Raw genomic sequence first — 20,775 nt, 5'->3', positions numbered from 1 at the left:
ATATACTGTTGTGGATGTGCGAGGGAATAGATGTTTGCGTAATCCAATATTCATATTTGTTTAGTGTAGTTTTTACCCAAACTTGTAGATTAAAGAAGAAAAGCTAAAGCATTGATTTGTCAATAGGTGCGTACAACAGATGCTAGCTTTGGCAGTTAAGCTTTGGCAACCCCCCCCCCCCCCCCCCCCCCCCGGCCTCACACGCGCGCGCTTGCGCGCGACCTCGCGCGCTCTCTCTCTCCCCTTACATGGTGCCAGCTGGACTGTGGGTGCTTATTGAATGACTACTCAATGCTTCTGCTTTTTCATGAGTGGTCTCCTTCAATCCAAAAGTAATTATATTTTACAAGAACTTCCATATAACATATATCAAATAAGAGTTGTTAGTATATTAACAGTAGAGCTGTGCATGTTGTTGTTCTTAATATTATCATGAGGGATTTTCATATAGCATACTAACATGTAGGCTTTACCTCATAGCCTAGTGTGTTGTTAATATATTGATTTTTATTTACAGTTAATTCTATCGCTACAAGGATAGTCAATGATATCTTCCTGCCAATGTGTGCAGAACTTTAGTTTTTTTCAAATTTTGTGAGCTGTTTTCAAGTACAGGCAGAACAATTCCTCCCCTGTCCCCTTATTCCTCAGTAACTGCTGAGGGGGGGGGGGGGGGGAGAAGCAGCTCATGTCAGAGCATTATCAAAATGGACCTACACTTTTATCGCCACAAATTTGTTCATTGTGCACATGTCGAAGCTTCAAAATCAGCCTATATAGTTTCACTTCTGCTAGTGGCTTCTGCATGAATCCGTATTAGAAAATTTTGATACACAGTGATCTGAATAGACGAGGCCATTTCTGGCCTCTCTAGTTGTATGTTTTTGCAGACTATATGCTATTGCACATCACAAAATCCTCATCAGTATATAGATTTAGTGATCTGTGACTTTGTTTCATGAAGCTTGCTGATGTTCACCTTCTGTAGCTAATTAATAAAGTCATTCGCAATAAATAATTACTTAATATCATATGAATTGTTACATTCGTTTAATTTATTGCTTTAAACTGGATATGGGCAATTGTTGGTGACCCGTGGGTCTGATTCACGTACTTACTCAAGGTCTCGGACAGGCTCGTCACTTGATGTGACAGCAGTGCTCCTAGTATATAAACTCAAAACTATAGCACCTGTGATGTTAATGTTTATGAATGGCATGTCTTTCCCAACACTCTGCACCTGCGTATTGTGCCGGGGGGGAAGTAGAGTTGCACCACTTCTGCTTTAATGGGCCTCATCTCATAATTCAGCGCTTCACATGACATAAGAGTGGTTTAACAGAGTTTTTCAAGTGGTTACATGACTGTACTCACTAAATAATAACACAGAGTCAAGCAAACTACATGATGTTTACAATTTCACTCCTGAGCACACAGAAGTGTACACAGTGCCTGTTTATATACTTCTGCATTAACGAAAATTTAAAACTGGTAAAATAGTAAGCTCTTCTGGTTTAGGTATTAACACAAGAGACAGGAAGATTAGGAGGAACAAAGATACACTAGACAGTGAACTAAGTTTGTTTAACTAAGAGCTGTATAATTAGAAAATAGCAAAATTATTTTTACTACTTGATAGGAGAGTAATTTAATGTGCATGGGGATTTCCAAAGTTTGTTAAAAAGTTTCTAGAAAGTTAAATTTTCAAATTATAATTAACAAACCAACAGGTTATTTAAGTGGAATTGTAAATTTTCGGTATTAGAAAAATCAGGGCTAGAAAACTGTCACTGGATTTTTTATTTTTTTTATTTGTTGTTGTTGTTGTTGTGGTCTTCAGTCCTGAGACTGGTTTGATGCAGCTCTCCATGCTGCTCTATCCTGTGCAAGCTTCTTCATCTCCCAGTACCTACTGCAACCTACATCCTTCTGAATCTGCTTAGTGTATTGATCTCTTGGTCTCCCTCTACGATTTTTACCCTCCGCGCTGCCCTCCAATGCTAAATTTGTGATCCCTTGATGCCTCAAAACATGTCCTACCAACCAATCCCTTCTTCTAGTCAAGTTGTGCCACAAACTTCTTTTCTCCCCAATCCTATTCAATACCTCCTCATTAGTTACGTGATCTACCCACCTTATCTTCAGCCTTCTTCGGTAGCACCACATTTCGAAAGCTTCTATTCTCTTCTTGTCCAAACTGGTTATCGTCCATGTTTCACTTCCATACATGGCTACACTCCGTACAAATACTTTCAGAAACGACTTCCTGACACTTAAATCAATACTGGATGTTAACAAATTTCTCTTCTTCAGAAAAGATTTCCTTGCCATTGCCAGTCTACATTTTATATCCTCTCTACTTCGACCATCATCAGTTATTTTACTCGCTAAATAGCAAAACTCCTTTACTACTTTAATTTCGTAATCTAATCCCCTCAGCATCACCCGATTTAATTTGACTACATTCCATTATCCTCGTTTTGCTTTTGTTGATGTTCATCTTATATCCTCCTTTCAAGACACTGTCCATTCCGTTCAACTGCTCTTCCAAGTCCTTTGCTGTCTCTGACAGAATTACAATGTCATCGGCAAACCTCAAAGTTTTTACTTCTTCTCCATGAATTTTAATACCTACTCTGAATTTTTCTTTTGTTTCCTTTACTGCTTGCTCAATATACAGATTGAATAACATCAGGGAGAGGCTACAACCCTGTCTCACTCCTTTCCCAACCACTGCTTCCCTTTCATGCCCCTCGACTCTTATAACTGCCATCTGGTTTCTGTACAAATTGTAAATAGCCTTTCGCTCCTTGTATTTTACCCCTGCCACCTTCAGAATTTGAAAGAGGGTATTCCAGTTAACATTGTCAAAAGCTTTCTCTAAGTCTAAAAATGCTAGAAACGTAGGTTTGCCTTTTCTTAATCTTTCTTCTAAGATAAGTCGTAAGGTTAGTATTGCCTCACGTGTTCCAACATTTCTACGGAATCCAAACTGATCTTCCCCGAGGTCCGCTTCTACCAGTTTTTCCATTCGTCTGTAAAGAATTCGCGTTAGTATTTTGTAGCTGTGACTTATTAAACTGATAGTTCAGTAATTTTCACATCTGTCAACACCTGCTTTCTTTGGGATTGGAATTATTATATTCTTCTTGAAGTCTGTGGGTATTTCGCCTGTCTCATACATCTTGCTCACCAGATGGTAGAGTTTTGTCATGACTGGCTCTCCCAAGGCCATCAGTAGTTCTAATGGAATGTTGTCTACTCCTGGGGCCTTGTTTCGACTCAGGTCTTTCAGTGCTCTGTCAAACTCTTCACGCAGTATCTTATCTCCCATTTCATGTTCATCTACATCCTCTTCCATTTCCATAATATTGTCCTCAAGTACATCGCCCTTGTATAAACCCTCTATATACTCCTTCCACCTTTCTGCCTTCCCTTCTCTGCTTAGAACTGGGTTGCCATCTGAGCTCTTGATATTCATACAAGTGGTTCTCTTTTCTCCAAAGGTCTCTTTAATTTTCCTGTAGGCAGTATCTATCTTACCCCTAGTGAGACAAGCCTCTACATCCTTACATTTGCCCTCTAGCCATCCCTGCTTAGCCATTTTGCACTTCCTGTCGATCTCATTTTTGAGACGTTTGTATTCCTTTTTGCCTGCTTCATTTACTGCATTTTTATATTTTCTCCTTTCATCAATTAAATTCAATATTTCTTCTGTTACCCAAGGATTTCTATTAGCCCTCATCTTTTTACCTACTTGATCCTCTGCTGCCTTCACTACTTCATCCCTCAGAGCTACCCATTCTTCTTCTACTGTATTTCTTTCCCCCATTCCTGTCAATTGTTCCCTTATGCTCTCCCTGAAACTCTCTACAACCTCTGGTTCTTTCAGTTTATCCAGGTCCCATCTCCTTAAATTCCCATCTTTTTGCAGTTTCTTCAGTTTCAATCTGCAGTTCATAACCAATAGATTGTGATCAGAATCCACATCTGCCCCTGGAAATGTCTTACAATTTAAAACCTGGTTCCTAAATCTCTGTCTTACCATTATATAATCTATCTGATACCTTTTAGTATCTCCAGGATTCTTCCAGGTATACAACCTTCTTTTATGATTCTTGAACCAAGTGTTAGCTATAGTTAAGTTACGCTCTGTGCAAAATTCTACGAGGCGGCTTCCTCTTTCATTTCTTCCCCCCAATCCATATTCACCTACTATGTTTCCTTCTCTCCCTTTTCCTACTGACGAATTCCAGTCACCCATGACTATTAAATTTTCGTCTCCCTTCACTACCTGAATAATTTCTTTTATCTCGTCATACATTTCATCAATTTCTTCATCATCTGCAGAGCTAGTTGGCATATAAACTTGTACTACTGTAGTAGGCATGGACTTTGTGTCTATCTTGGCCACAATAATGGGTTCACTATGCTGTTTGTAGTAGCTAACCCACACTCCTATTTTTTTATTCATTATTAAACCTACTCCTGCATTACCCCTATTTGATTTTGTATTTATAACCCTGTAATCACCTGACCAAAAGTCTTGTTCCTCCTGCCACCGAACTTCACTAATTCCCACTATATCTAACTTTAACCTATCCATTTCCCTTTTTAAATTTTCTAACCTACCTGCCCGATTAAGGGATCTGACATTCCACGCTCCGATCCGTAGAATGCCAGTTTTCTTTCTCCTGATAACGACGTCCTCCTGAGTAGTCCCCGCCCGGAGATCCGAATGGGGGACTATTTTACCTCCGGAATATTTTACCCAAGAGGACGCCATCATCATTTAATCATACAGTAAAGCTGCATGTCCTCGGGAAAAATTACGGCTGTAGTTTACCCTTGCTTTCAGCCGTTCGCAGTACCAGCACAGCAAGGTCGTTTTGGTTAATGTTACAAGGCCAGATCAGTCAATCACCCAGACTGTTGCCCCTGCAACTACTGAAAAGGCTGCTGCCCCTCTTCAGGAACCACATGTTTTATTTATATTTTTGAAAGAAGTACATTTTAAAATTCAAGTTTTCATGAACATGAAAATTTTCAATATGAATGTGCACTCGAAGAGGTACTTACATGATGACCATGGGTGAATACCACATATTATTCTTACTGCTTGCTTTTGTGCAATCAATAATTTCTTTCTAAGTGATGAGTTACCGCCGAAAATTATGCCGTAAGACATTATTGAATGTAAATACACAAAATATGTTAGAAAGTTGATTAATTAGTTTCCAAGGCTAGCAGTTATATGAAGAGCAGAAATAGCTGAACTTAATTGTTAGTGAAGCTCAGTAATATGCTTATTACAGTTCCAGTTTTCATCAATATATACACCCAAAAATTTTGAGCATTCTGCCCTATTCACTGACCCCTGTTCATGTGCTACATCATTCGTTGGTATGACTGTTTGTTGTATATAGAACCACGAGTTCATCTAGGCAGTGAAAACCCCCATTTTTTATTGCAGATTACATTTCTAAGGCAAAATGTATCTATGTTTTGTTTGAAGCATTTCCTTCAATTTGCTGCAGATGGCACTTTAATCGGAGGAATAGAAATGGGTACACAATTGTAATTTATGACATGCTACTCAGTGGCCCTTCAATATAAAATGGCATGTGGAACCACACCTCCATGCTACGAGGATAGCAGAGGCCAGTATTTCATAACTTCTTGTTGGAAACCCCATTTGAAACATTGTATTTCTCCAGCAAATTGAACAGGAGACTACTTAATGTCCCATGGTGGCCATGGCTCATGGCAAACCTTACTCTACTTTCCTAATAAGAGTAAGTGTTCAAATGTAGTACTGCCAACTTTAGTACACTTAGTGATCCACTTTTCAAATGATCATATGCAGGAAAGAAGCATATCTGCAGGAATGTCAGAACAGGTGTTTCTGATGCAGCTGACCATGTCTTCATGGCGTGTTGGCACTTGCTGGTACACCGTATCTTTTAAATATTTCCACAGAAGGAAATCCAGTGATCTAGTGGGCCAATTAATAGGGCCAGCTCTACCAATCCACCATCCAGTGTAAATATGGTCTAATACCTCTTGCACTTCAATTGCATAATGCGCAGGACAGCCATCATTCTGTAACCACATAAGTTGTCGATTGTCCAGGGCAACAGCCTGCTGTAGTACCAGTAGTTCCTGTTCCAAAAATGTTCAGTATTTTCATCCATTCAATGTACCATCAATAAAATACGGACCAACGAGTTTGTTTCCCATGATGTCACACCTTTTGTTAATCGTCTAAGGACATTTGTCAACTTGCCGTGTCCACCCAAGGGACTCGCAACTCTTTTTTGAGCATGTGCGTGGCTACCATGGGTCCCCAGCCTTTGCAGCATTGCTTCCTTTCTGTGCTGCATGCTTATACTTCTACTTTCAATTTCTCCCTGTGCCTCTCCATCGGATGCTTTTCTTGGTGCCAACCCTGCTTGGACCTGGTTTATGATTCGGCCGCGAGTTTCTAGTTGCAGCATATTTTACAAGTTTTCATCAGATAAACACACAGTCCCTATTATTGGGTTTAACCTGCCACCAAATTGAAAATTGGTGGCAGGTCAAACTTCTCCAAAAGTGCAGGTTGTGCAGGGAAGGTCACCCAATGTGGTGTGTGCTCGATGTTCATGCATTTCCATCTGTGCACCCTTCCCTTTAATACAGTAATACACTTTAAACCCAGCACAGTTGCCTCACATTGCGGGAGGGGAGGTTTGTCAAATACCTGCATGGTGGTAGCCCCCTGACCACGCTGTTGGTGCCTGAGCTGGGAACTCCTCAGGTCTGCCAAGGAGTATGTGCGCATCATGACTGGGGCACTTGGACTTCGAGTAGTGGATTATTTGTCAGGTAGCAGTTGCTGGGTAGTGCCCATTGGGAGAACTCCCATTCAGGATGGGTGGCACCATGGCAGATCAGCCGCAAATGAAGTGGATGAGGTCATTTCCTACTGGTGTCCATATGGCTCCTGCAGTCTCTATGGAAGGATAGTTCTCTTTCAATGCTGAAAAATACAACCCTAAAATGTTTCCTTCCCTGGCTTCACCATTGAAGGAACTTAAGGCGAAGCAGCTAGCAGAGCAATACTCCCCACAATACTTGGTTTGTACAAGGACTGATGGTCATTCCTTCTTGGCCACAAGCCCTGTGTTCTTTGTGGAGAACTTAGAAGACAAGTTTGGAGAAGTGGCAGCCATCTCTAAAATGAAAAGTGGGTCAGTTTTGATCAAAATGGCATCCCCTGCCCAATCACAGGCACTCCTCACTTATAACAAGCTGGGTGACACACCAGTGATTTTCACTCCCAATAACAATCTGAATTTAGTTCAGGGCATCAATTTCCATAGAGACCTGCTCTTAAACTCTGACGATGTTCTACACGCCAACTTGGAGTAACAGGGTGTACATTTTGTCCATGATGTACGTAGGGGGCCAAAGGACAATAGGGTTGCTACCGGTGCCTTCATCTTGGCATTTGAGGGTGATTCATTGCCTGAAAAGGTCAAGGTGATGGTATCCTGATGTGATGCGAAACCATATGTTCCCCCTCTATGCACTGCTTAATGTGCTTGAAATTTGGGCACTTGTCTTTGCATTACATCACTAGCTTCATCTCTTTCTCCCCCATCTCCCAGCTGAAGACAACTCGTCTTCCTCTGGCTTCTCTCACCAGGAAGGAGTCCCTCAGGTCACTATCTTCAATGGTTCTTGCTGGTCTACAATTGGACACCAGCCAGTGGCTGAAGGAGCCCCAGGCTGCTCGTTGCAAGGCTTTGCGATCATCCTCTTTACCTGAAACTGATTCAGAGAAGCCCTTGCAATCATCGAAATCCTCTTAAGGATAGGAAAGACAAGAAAAAGTCCTCCAATAAGGAGGACATTCCAGTGGCCTCATGCCACCAGATCCTGCCTGTTCCACCGGGGCGGAGACTCCGGTGGCCCCTGAGCCCCGGTTCGCACCACACAATGAAACCTGGAACCTATGTATATTGATGTCATAACCCCTCAAACAGTGACAGCAGGTGACCGTAAGCCATAATCTGTCCTCTTGGTCCCTTCATGGCCTCACTGTACATCGACAACATTATTATAGTGGAATTGTAGCAATTTCTCCACTACCTGGCTGAGCTACGACATCTTTTAAGCACTTCCCCTGCCTTCTGGACTTTCCTTCAGGAGACTTGGTTTCCAGCAGCATGGTCACCGGCCCTTCGTGGATAACAGGGATATTATAAGAATCATGTTACCAATGACAGGATGTCAGGTGGAGTTTGCACATACGTACCAGAGACTCCATATAGTGAACTTGTGCCTCTTAATACACCTTTGGAGGCTGTGGCTGTTCGGTAAAGGCATTTCAAGATACTACCATCTGCAATGTTTACCTTCCTCCCAATGTTGAAGTGTCTCAGAACATACTGATTGCATTGGTTCCTTGGCTCGCCCCCACATTTTCTAATCTGGGGTGATTTCAGTGCCCACATCCCTTTGTGGGCAGAACCATGGTCACTGGCTGCAATAAGGACCTTGAAAATTTACTGGTGCAACTTGACCTTTGCCTCCTGAAATTGGTATCCTCACATACTCCAGTGTAGTACACGGAGCCTTTTCCATTTGCATCCCTTGTCTTCTGCCACACATCTACTGGAGGGGTCAAGAATGACCTGTGTGGTACTAACAACTTCCCAATCTTCCTGTCCCTCCTTCAGTGTCACTCACCTGGACACTGCCCATATGGGCTCTCGTGCTGACTGGGATGCTTTAACCTCTTCTGTTGACCCTCACTCCCCGCCACATGGAGACATCAATAAGACAGTCCACAATACAACTGAACCCTTATTTCAGCAGCTGATTTAGCGATCATCCGTTCCTTGGGCCCACCCCGATGAAAAATAGTATATTCGTGGTCCTCTGAAATTGCAGAGGCCATTTGAGATTACAGGAGGGCTCTCCAATGCCACAAGGGGCACCCATCAATGGAGCAGCCGATCACCTTTAAGCGGCCCCATGCCCGGGTCCGCCACCTAATGAAAAAATGCTGGGAATGGTATGTTTCAATCATCGGACCGCGTACCTCTCCTTCGCAGGTTTGTGCTAAGATCGGATGTGTCTATGGATAACATGCACCTGTAAGTGTGTCTGATATTACCTTGAATGGCACTGTTTACACTGACCCAGGCTCTGTCACCAAACATTTTGCACTACACTATGATCAAATGCCAGTGTCTGAGAATTATCAACGTGCCTTTCATGTCCTAAAACAGCGGTTGGAGCAAAAGAAATGATCTTTTACAACATGCCACCTGGAGCCATATAATGGTCCATTCAATGAGTGGGAATTCATCAGTGTCCTTGCCCACTGCTGTGATACAGCCCCAGGGCCAGACAACATCCACATCCAAATAATCAAGCACCTACCAGTAGACCGTCAGCATCATATCCTTGCCATCTTTAACCACATCTGGAGTGAGGGCAAGTTCCCAACGCAATGGGGAGAAACCACCATTGGCTCAGTACTGCTCTAGGGATAGACAGTTATTGCCTAATAAGTCTTACCAATGTTTTCTGTAAGTTGCGTGAATGCATGGTGAGCCGACATCTGTGTTGGCTCCTTGAGTCTCGAGGTCTTCTGGCTCTGTCCCAGGGCAGTTTCCACCAAGGCTGTTCCACTACTGATAATCTGGTTTACCTGGAGTCTGCCATCTGAACAACTTTAGCCAATCGTCAACACCTTATAGCCCTGTTCTTCAATCTGCAAAAGGCTTAAGACACCACATGACATCACATTCTTGCTACCTTACATGAGTGAGGCATCTGAGATCTGCTCCAGATTTTAATCCTAAAATTTGTGTCATGCAGTGCTTTGCAGGTTCAAGTTAGTGCTTTCCACAGTACCCCCATATCCAAGAGAATGGGGTCCTGCAGGGCTCTGTCCTGAGTGTGCCTCTTTCTAGTAGCCATCAATGGTCTAGCAGCAGCTGTATGGTCCTCAGTATCACCCTCCTTGTATGCTTTCAAATTTTGCCTCTACTATTCCTCCTGTAGTGTTGGTGTCACTGAACATCAACTGCAAATGCACAGGCATGGGGCCTCACCCATGGCTTTCGATTTTCTGCTACCAAGACTCGCGTCATGCACTTCTGTCGATGTCGTACTGTTCACTCATGGCCAGAACTATCCCTTGACGACCAACTGCTCATTGTGGTTGAGACTTATCACTTTTTAGGACTGATCTGAAATTATCCATTGTCAGGAATTCCCAATCTTTGTCAGCTTAAGCGAAAGTGCTGGCTGCACCTTAATACACTTTGCTGCCTCAGTAACACCAACTGGGTGCAGATTGCACCACCCTTCTGCAGCTTTGCAAAGCCCTGATACCTTCCCACTTTGATTATGGTAGTCTGGCATATGGTTTTGCATTACCCTCAGTGTTTTGGACAGTGGATCCAACACACCACTGTGGGGTTCGGCTCGTGACAGGAGCTTTTTCAACTAGCCTTGTGAACAGCTTACTCGTGGAGGCTGGGGTTCCTCCATTGCTGCCAACAACAGCTTGACAATTATGCTACCAACATTCGCTGCTCCCCTAATCATTCAAACTACCGGTCCAAAAGACTCGGTTCATACAAAGACCCTCTGCCGCCAATGTTTCTCTATCCTTGGCACATCCCTTGGTTCAGAAGTCGTCTACATTTATGGATCAATGGTTTCTGTTTGTGTAGGCTTTGCTCATACTCATGCATGACATATTGACCTCCTCTCCTTGCAAAATGGTTGTAGTGTTTCACTGCAGAGTTGTTAGCCATCCCTCGAGCTCTTGAGCATATCCGTTCCTGCTCTGGTGAGTCCTTTCTCATGTTCAGTGACTCCTTGAGCGGTTTGCAAGCTCTCAACTAGAGCTACTCTTGCCATCCCTGGGTCATTGCTATCCAGGATTCCCTGTGTGCCCTTGAACATGAAACAGGCCTCCGATTGACATTACGCTGTCAAGTTTATGAAATGACTCACTCTGACTTCACCAAACTAACTATGGGTGATATAGGAGACTACAAATAAGTGAAGGTCCTCCATGCAGGCCTCTCCCAAGAACTCTACTGTCCTTTGCTGGCTCCGCATCAGCCATACTTGGCTGTCTCATGGTCATCTCCTCCATAGCGAAGACCCACCCCACTGTTGTTGTGGCACTCGTTTGATGATGGTCCATATTTTGCTAGACTGTCACAACCTAGCTGCCCTGGGGTGGATTCTTAATATCCTCGACTCGCTACACCTGGTGTTAGGAGATGATCCCCCAGTGGCTAACTTAGTTTTACATTTTATTCATGAAGCAGGCTTCTACCACTCTCTGCAAAGGAGAGCTGCTTAACCTTATCAGCCTCTTCTGCCCAGACTGGGCCGCACATGCCTGGGCTCAGTGGTCCAGCTCTGTCCTTACCCTACCTACTCTTTTACTCTTCTTCCCCCATCTTGTGTGGTCTGTTAGACTTATTCGTCTTTTGTCTCTGTGTGCTTCTCTTGCACTGTCCTTGTTGCTAGTCTTTCTAAGGCAATTCCGAAGTAGAGTACCTCTGGTAAGTCGCGGGGGCTGGGCGATGTATGTCCCCTCATTGCACTCTGCTTTCAGGGGCTTCTGGCTACTTCCTAGATGGGGCACCTTGCTTCCTTTATTCCACTGTCTCCCTTTCTTCTTCTTGTCCTTTACCACTGAAATTGGTAGACCTTGGTGGTTTTTGTCCCCTGGGTTTTGCATGGTAGGCTGTCTGGTCTACAGTCGTATAAAGCTGTCTGTTAGAGGACAAAGGGACTGATGACGTAGTAGCTTGGTCTCTTTAAGCATCCAACCTCCAACTTGGTGTAACCAGAGGGGATTGTCTACACTCCAGTAATGCATGTTGTGCCTGTTAATGCTACCATGTTTTGTGAATGTAGACTCATCAGAAAATAATACCTCAGCAAAGAACATGAGGGTCGTTTGGATTTATTGCTGTGCCCATACACAAAATACTGACCGGTTATGGAAATCGGTGCTATGAAGTTCTTGATGCAGTGACATGTGGTATGGTGATACTTATGAGAGTATAGTACTGTGACAATACTACCTACAGATATACCGGAATTGCACTGTAATTGTCAGGCACTTATCCATGGGTTGTTATACACTGCCACTACTCAGTTACTTCATTAGCTTCTCCTGTAATAAGTTAACCTCATTTCCTTTTGAGAGTCTCTACAGTGTTATTAGACACAAAGGCATTCAGAACCTTGTAAAAGAATGAAAGAGAGTGAGCTCTCTCTGGAAAATGCTCAGCATACAAGGCAACAGCAGCCTCCCCATTTCTCCTACATCCTCTGTAAATCAGGATTATTTCAATTTTTTTCTTCTATGGTTACAATATTCACTTGGACATCTGTTCTCCAAATGATTGGCAAGTATGCAGGCAATAAATGCTGCACAAGTATTGTCATGTTTAGAGCCGCTATCTGTTATACGTCTACACAATATGGAGCACCAGTCGTAGTGTACTGCATGTTGTGATACTTCGTAGTTCGCTCCATGGCCACGGTGGTGCTTAGAGTAGTCCCCTGTTAGATATGTTGGAGGAATACAGTGGTGTGAATGGTGTTTCCAATTGTAAGTTACCAATTACTGGCCTGTCCTACACTTGCAGCTTTTAGGTGGATGTCATAAATTAAGATTGTGTACCCATTTCTATTCCTCTGATTACAGTGCCATATGTAATGAAATGAAGAAAATGCTTCAGATAAAACTTATGTAGATTCTGCATTAGAATTATAATCTGCTATAAAAAAAAATGAAGGTTTCCATTTAAAAAAACTAAACTCCTCCCGAACAGGCCATGAAGGCCCAATGGTATCGACCGGCCACTGTGTCATCCTCAGCCCATAGGCATCACAGGATACAGATATGGAGGGGCATGTGGTCAGCACACCACTCTCCCAGCCCTATGCCAGTTTCCAAGACTGGAGAGGGTTTCCATTAAAGATACCAAAATTGTGCCCCGCCAACCACGCGTGGAATGGTGTGGCAGGCCAAGTGTGGTATCATTGGATGTCCCCTTCAGAGACTAACAAATTGGAATTATAACTTTTTTTATCCAATGCATAGTTTTTGAGATATTTCAATTTCTTCAGTTAAAATGAACACCCTGTGTACATCCTGGATCGAGAAACGTGTGATCTTGCAAACATTTTGTAGTTATACGAGGGGCGCTTGAAAAGTCCGTGCAAAAATAAAAACTACTTATATGTTTGGGGTAAACCTTTTTTTTTATTTTTGAACATATTCTCCTTTTAGACTTATACACTTTGTCCAACGCTGTTCTAATTTGTTGATTCCTTCCGAATAATAGGAATTGTTCAAGTCTGCAAAATAGCTATTAGTTGTTGCAGTCACCTCGTTTGAATAAAATCTTTGTCCCACCAGCCATTTCTTCAAATTGGGGAACAAATAGTAGTCAGAGGGAGCCAAGTCTAGAGAATAGGGGGGATGTGAAATGAGTTGGAATCCTATTTCCATTAATTTTGCGACCACAGCTGCTGAGGTGTGTGCTGGTACATTGTCGTGATGGAAAAGGACTTTTTACGGTCCAGTCGCCGGCATTTTTCTTGCAGCTCGGTTTTCAAATGGTCCAATAATGATGAATAATATGCACCTGTAATAGTTTTACCCTTTTCCAGATAGTCGATGAGGATTATCCCTTTCGAATCCCAAAAGGCAGTCGCCATAACCTTTCAGGCTGAAGGACTGGTTTTTCGCCTTTCTTGGTGCAAATTCTCCCATGGTAACCCATTGTTTAGATTGTTGTTTGGTCTCAGGAGTATAGTAATGTATCCATGTTTCGTCCACAGTGACGAAACAATGCTTAAAGTCCTGTGGACTCTTCCTAAACAGCTGCAAACCATCCTTGCAACACTTCACACATTTCCGTTTTTGGTCCAGTGTGAGCAGTCGTGGAGCCCATCTTGTGGATAGCTTTCCCATGTCCAAATGTTTATACAAAATATGTACCCATTCATTTGAGATGCCCACAGCACTAGCAATCTCATGCAGCTTAACTCTTCTGTCATCCATCACAATATCATGGATTTTATCAATTATTTCTGGAGCCGTAACCTCCACAGGGCGTCCAGAATGTTCAGCACCACTTGTGCCCGTATGGCCACTCTGAAAATTTTGAAACCACTTATAAAATGTTTTAATCGAAGGTGCAGACTCACCGTAATGTTTATCAACCTTCTCTTTAGTATCCTGAGGCATTTTGCCTTTCATAAAATAATGTTTAATCACCACACGAAATTCTACTGCATCCATTTTTGACAATAACTCGACTTCCTTGATTCACACGAATGCCAAACACAAAGAAATAGACCAATATGGCTGAAACTTGGTGTGAATTCTTTCCAAAGATGCTACTAACTAAACATGACCTCGATACGCTTGGTGGTGCCATCTCTCGGACCTTGGATGGACTTTTCAAATGCCCCACATATACTTCATATATAAATTTTGTAGTTTCTCTCAGGCTTGGTCAGGATGGGATGCCAAAGTCGGCTCATAGGGTAAACCGTAAGAGCATAAAAATTCTTCTATATTTGTGTGTAGAATATGCACAATATGTAATAATAATAATAATAATAATAATAATAATAATAATAATAATAATAATAATAATATGGAAAATATGGCCAGTGAGTGAATAATGAAGCTTGATGCTGATACCCTTATTGTAGTCTCTTTCCTCTTAGGTCCTGCCAATCTGTGGTGCAGCCACTAATAGGGTGACCCACAGCTTTATGTGGCTGTGATACATGGTACAACTTGAGAATTGAACTCTAGTTGGATACTGACCAGATTTCATTTATGATCATCTTCAGATGCTACAATAGGGAAAAGTAAAGTTCAGATTAAGACCTGATACAAGCAAAAACATTTTCAGTATGTCTACCTATGTGCTAAGTGTTATTGTCATACATATGGATCACACCTATTCATCATTTGATGAAAAAATGTTCATTCTTTGTCAACTAAACATAATATCTGAAATCAGAGAATTGTATACACACAGCTTTGTGTAATTTTCCTTCTCTACTCTCTCTGCCAGATGTCCACATCTTCTATAAGACAATCTTCACTTATGAAAACCATAAAGTATGACAATAGCATAATCTGCCAGCAGTCTTAAGAGAGCTGCTCAGATAGTCTCCTAAATCATTTATATAGATTAATACCAGCAAAGGGCCTATAAAATCACTTAGGTTTCACTAGATAACTTCCAGTCAGTTACAGTAAAACCTGATCAAAGCAGAACATGTACAATTCAGAAATCTGGACAAACTGTACAGATATTTCAGTCCAAATGCATTCAGTATACTTTTATATGCTTATTTTTTGTATAAGCCAGAATAGGTGTACTGCAGAAATGGAATGCAAAGTTTAAGACGTGATTAATAATTCATTGTATGATGCAGAAAAAGTTCATTCAGTACTACTGTATTACAGTATTCCTTAGTTATTCTTGTCTATTCTCTCTCTCTTCCAAGACTGAACAGGTCTTGGAAGACCCTAATGGTACTAACCAACCGCCATGTCATCCTCAGCCTATAGGCATCACTGTATGTGGATATGAAGGGACATGTGGTCAGCACATCCGCTCCCTCGGCTGTTGTCAGCTTTTGTGGCTGGAGTTGCTACTTCTCAATCAAATAGCATGCTCAGTATGCCTCACAAGGGATGAGTTCACCCCACTTGCCAACAGTGCTCAGCAAACCAGACAGCCACCCATCCAAGTGGTAACCAAGCCAGACATCGCTTAACTTCGGTGACCGATGTTACCACTGAGGAAAGATCACTGGCCTTGTCTATACAAGGATGTTACTTTAACATGAAGATCATACAGCCCTGACAAAGCTATTCTGAGAAAGAGGTGATTGTTGTTCTATTAAACAATGGCTTTACCCGGCAAGGTCAAGCACTCCAAAGAAATGTACTACCTTCATTATTTTCTGCCAGTTTCAGTTGATTTGTAGCACTTTCACTGACACCATGATGTTGAGCAAAAAGTATGTGTCTCTGACTTATCAAAAAGACTGGGATAATTGAGGCAAGTGGGAAAGACAAACTGTGTGGTCAAAATGATGTTGCAATTAAAATATGGTAAAATACAAATTTATAAAACTTTAAGAAACAAGGATAAGATACATTATGAATGGATGAAAAGGAACAAGCGAATGAAAAGAAAGGCAAAGAAGACAGGAATGAAGAAATTAATGAGGTAATGAAGGAAGTGAAAAATTTACATTTCTTCTGCATGCGCATTGTGAGGTGCTGAAAGCTTGGGAATACGGAGTTTAAGGTATCCAAGGGATGACTGGACAGTTTGAAAGCTAGACACAACATTGTGTGGAATGAAGTGTTGGGGAAGCTAAGGATGTGCGGGAAATTTAACAACAGAAAGGAAGACAATACTGCACAACCTAATTGCAAATTATGACCCGAAATGTGTGTTCAGTGGTGATGAAATGAGACTGTTTTATCATGCATTACCTTCAAAATCTCTAGCAATTTGAGGTGAAAAGAAGCACCGTTTTCCTCTTCTCTTGGCAGAAAAATACCCAAGGAAAGACTCGCTATACTGCTGTGTGGAAATATGTTAGGTGAAATGGAAAAGCCACTGGTGACAGGAAATGCGGCAAAACCCTGCTCTTTCAAAAACACAGCTGTCAGTATGCTATCAGCCATGGCTGGGCTCTTTGAATTGCAAAATGGAAAAAGGAAATTACCAAGTTCTCCTTTTCCTAGACAATACAACCTGCCACTTGAAAGTCAAGTTATCGGATTTAACCAGCCTCACACGGTGACCAGGGGGTTACTTACTCATTCAAGTCCCATTATATAACCAGAATCTCTTTGGATTTAGTGCCATATTTTGAGATTTTTTGTTGTGGAAACTTTCAAAAGCATCTTGCATTGAAGTCCACATTAATTTTCAAGCTTCTGTGAAACATCACCAATGTCAGAGATTTTGCATTTTTTAAATAGGGCATGAGTTTTATTGCTTCTGCAACAGTGTTGTGACATGTTTCATGTACCATGGTGGATCAGTTCCATCTTGTATCAACACTCGAGCGGGCACACCAATTTTCATAACACGGCCGGGCACGTGGCATACCTTCCATACGTGTAAAAATAACTGTCTTTATTACTGAGATAAACATGTAAGAGGAAAATCATAGTTTAATCTTAGTTTAATTAACAACAATAAAATAAACTTGCATCATATCATCTTGTTGCCACAGACAGATGTTACCCCATAGTAATGACCCACTTGAAGCATTAAGCAGTGCAGTTGCATCAGATCCTACCCAACTGCTTATTCACTCACTCGCTATCTTTTAGACAAATGTCTCAGTGTGGGATGGTCCTGCTAGCTCATAATGTGGGTTATTTTCTTGCACAGATCATAATTTTTTTTCTGACCTACAATTTATCACAGTGTTAACTGAAGCAATAATGAAGGAATGGTATGGGCTTGCAATTGTGAAATAACAAGAGAATGCTGTAAACCAGTTTTATTTGTGTTTGGTGCACTTTATGCATCCGCACACCTACTCACAGATTAATGTGCTTGGTATGTATATCTCAGTTGTAGACAATACTTTTTTTTTTACACTGTTTGACTGCCATTACGATAAGCACCTGAAACAAGTAACAGCCAAAACAGTATGGTGTCACAGAACACAAAAACAGAACAAGTGTGAAACTGACAGCAACTAGAGCGGCAAGCACAAGCGTAACCGCGCTCTGCTACCAGTGATACACCCTGCTAAACCCGCAGGAAAGGACATGCAGTATAAATTGTGGAAAGGGGCCAAAATAAGCGGCTGTCAGTTACACTGTAACATACGACTTTATTTACTTGATCAAAAATTACAACCACCAAGAATTTCTTTTAACCAAAAACAGCTTTCGTCTTTGGAACCTGATCACAGGCTGCACGCGCCGTACAATTTCATGTCTCAAGGGCAATACCACTTTAAAAACGACAGAAGGCCAATAACTTTAAATGCAAGCATAATCAGAAATTAAAAGACAAGCCTTATCTTACAACAGTTCTTTATTTATGCTGAAGGCCCAAGGAATATGAGATTTTCAGAGCAAAAGAACTTAAATTCAAGATCGACTGAAAGTACAACAGATAAGGCTAAACAACATTAAATTTAAAAAAAAAAACAAAGGCCCTACATAAAACAGTTCTTAATTAGGCAAAACTCAACCAAAACAGAAATTTAAAAGGCAAAGCCTTATCTTAAAACAGTTCTTCAGTTAGGCTGAAGGCCCAAAGAATCAGACACTTAAAGAGTAAACAAGTTAAATTCAAATCGGCTGAAGGCCTAACACTTAAAATTCAATAACATTAAAACCTTTAAAATGCCAAAGGTCTTATGTGAAACAGTTCTTTAAATTAGGCTGAAAGCTTAAAGAATCTTACTCCTTAAGGGCAAAATAACCTTAATTTTTAAAAAATCGGCTAGAAGCCATACAAGTACAAACAACAAATAAAAAAAAGGGCAGTACACCCAAGGGCACTCAGATGGTCGAGGGTCAGCCTGGAATTCAAACACGAACGCTCGCTTAGGTGAGACAGGCAGTTGGGCCAACCATTCACAATCCGACGGCAACCCAACCGACAAACAGTCAACAGACCAATGATCAAGATCAGTTCCGCTCCACACTTGCACAAAAACTCAAATGATACTAACAGCAGAGACTGGAACAACAACAAGAATGGATCACAGACAACCCATAAGCGGTGGATGACCCAAATACATGTCGTCTAATCAGGTGACCGACCAAACGGCCAAGCAAGGTTGTTGCCACTCAAATGTGTGTATCGGCAATCGTCGGGTGAGTGATGGCTATCCTGTCCTTCCTCGCTACTCCACACCAACCAACCAACCAGTCCAGAGCCAGTACAGCAACAACATTTAAATTAACTTGTCAGTCAAAACCACATAAACTACACACACTTTCACGAACACTTGCACGAAGAACTAGACAATGCCAATGGCAGTGACTGTGTAATAATAAGGACGAATCATGAGTCAGCACACACACACAGCTAACCGATCAATGGCCAAAAGCACGTCATCCGACAAGATGACCGACCGACGATCAACCAACGTTGTCCCCACTCAAATCGTGTGTTAGCAATCATTGGCGAGTGATGGACATCCGTGCCTTCTTGGTGCTGCATGCCCCACTGGAGCTACAATGCGACTGCACCAACCAACCAACTGCGACACATCAGCACAGATACAGCACTGAAATAGCGGGCCCGTCAACATCACATGCTACCCACAATTTCACAAACACTTGGACAAAGAATATGACCAATGATAAAGCAGTGACTGTACAATCACAAGAACGAACCACGAGTTGAGACACACACTGCTGACCCATAAGTGATCAGCGAGCAAATACACGTCATCATGTAAGACGACCAACCGACGATCAACAGAGACTGTCCCCACTGAAGCCATGTGTGTCAGCAACCGTCGGGCGAGTCATGGTTATCCAAACTTCCCTGCCGCTCCAACCTCACCGAACTTCTGCCGTATCCCAACTGTCCGACTGGCTAGTCCGAACTCCACTGCTGGTGCGTTCCAACTCCACCCGACGACGCACAATAACCTGGAAGTAATAGCAGTCCAGCAAAAATAATATGGCAAGGCCTATATCGATAAGCACTGCTGCTGCTGCTGCTGCTGCTGCCGCTCACAGGCCGGCAAGGCAGGAACTTAGTGACATCAGTAATTGAAATTAACATAACGAGGTGGTAGTACGGTGAAAACAGGATGTTAAATAAGAGATGGCACGAAGACGAGCCACGCACGTCTAAATCTGCTCTATGCTTAAATAGTTAGTTTCGGAGGATTGGGGACCGACGCTCCCACCACCCCCGCGCCGGCACCGCTCCCACCACCCCCGCGCCGGCCCCGCTCCCACGACCCCCCACCTACCGCACTCTCCTCACTTCTGTTGTCTGTTGCCATCCCTCTGCTCCCACCCCTTCTCACGCAATGCCCCCTTCAGTATTACTTCTGCTCTACCTCTTGTTGCCCCTCCTTTTCCCATCCCTCTCCTCACCTCCACTCCTCTCTCTTGCTTCCCCCTCAACTCTTGTCTTCTCTCCTCTTTGTATCCATCACTGTGTACAACACACATGTTCCTGTGCCTGCATTTGGGTGAACTCTGTCCACATATTCCGACCCTCTGCTGCTATTGTCTCCCATCTTAGGTGTTCCTCAGCTCCTTGTTTCCCTGATGCCACTGTTTATACTCTGTCCAGAATTTCAGTTATCATATTAATTTCATCAATTTTGTCAGTATCATTTCTGTCATATTTGTGCATGCTGTAGACCCCACATAATTATTGTTATGAGAATGATTAAGCAAAATTTTTAATATATGTAAGTGGTTGTAGGTTACTTCTTATGTTAGGCCAAGTATAATAAAATGAATCAAATTAATTTGCTTATTTTGGTAGCATCAAGAGAGGCATCACCCAGCAGAATACAAATTACAACAAATGGCCATCCTTTGACATCAAGTCTTGAAACAAGTCCAGCAAGCAGCTACAGTCCTTCACCGCAACTAGATGAGATGGATGAGGATGACGATGAAGAGTTCATTGACACAGTTGAGGTACAGTCATTGGCAATACGCATCTTCAGAAT

General features: G+C 42.3%; 1 protein-coding gene across 3 annotated transcripts in view; it reads left to right on the top strand.

Annotated features, from left to right (window-relative positions):
* LOC124722948 (acyl-CoA-binding domain-containing protein 5) overlaps window positions 1–20,775 on the top strand; it is a 150,357-nt gene that overhangs the window by 109,063 nt on the left and 20,519 nt on the right. For all 3 annotated transcript variants that reach the window (XM_047248113.1, XM_047248112.1, XM_047248114.1), the window contains one exon: window positions 20,586–20,743. In XM_047248113.1, the coding sequence (XP_047104069.1) occupies window positions 20,586–20,743 (158 nt within the window). The remainder of the gene's footprint in view (window positions 1–20,585; window positions 20,744–20,775) is intronic.

This window comes from Schistocerca piceifrons, chromosome X, assembly GCF_021461385.2.
Source record: "Schistocerca piceifrons isolate TAMUIC-IGC-003096 chromosome X, iqSchPice1.1, whole genome shotgun sequence".
Taxonomy (NCBI): Eukaryota; Metazoa; Arthropoda; class Insecta; order Orthoptera; family Acrididae; genus Schistocerca; species Schistocerca piceifrons.
This window is presented reverse-complemented; position numbering and strand designations above follow the sequence as displayed.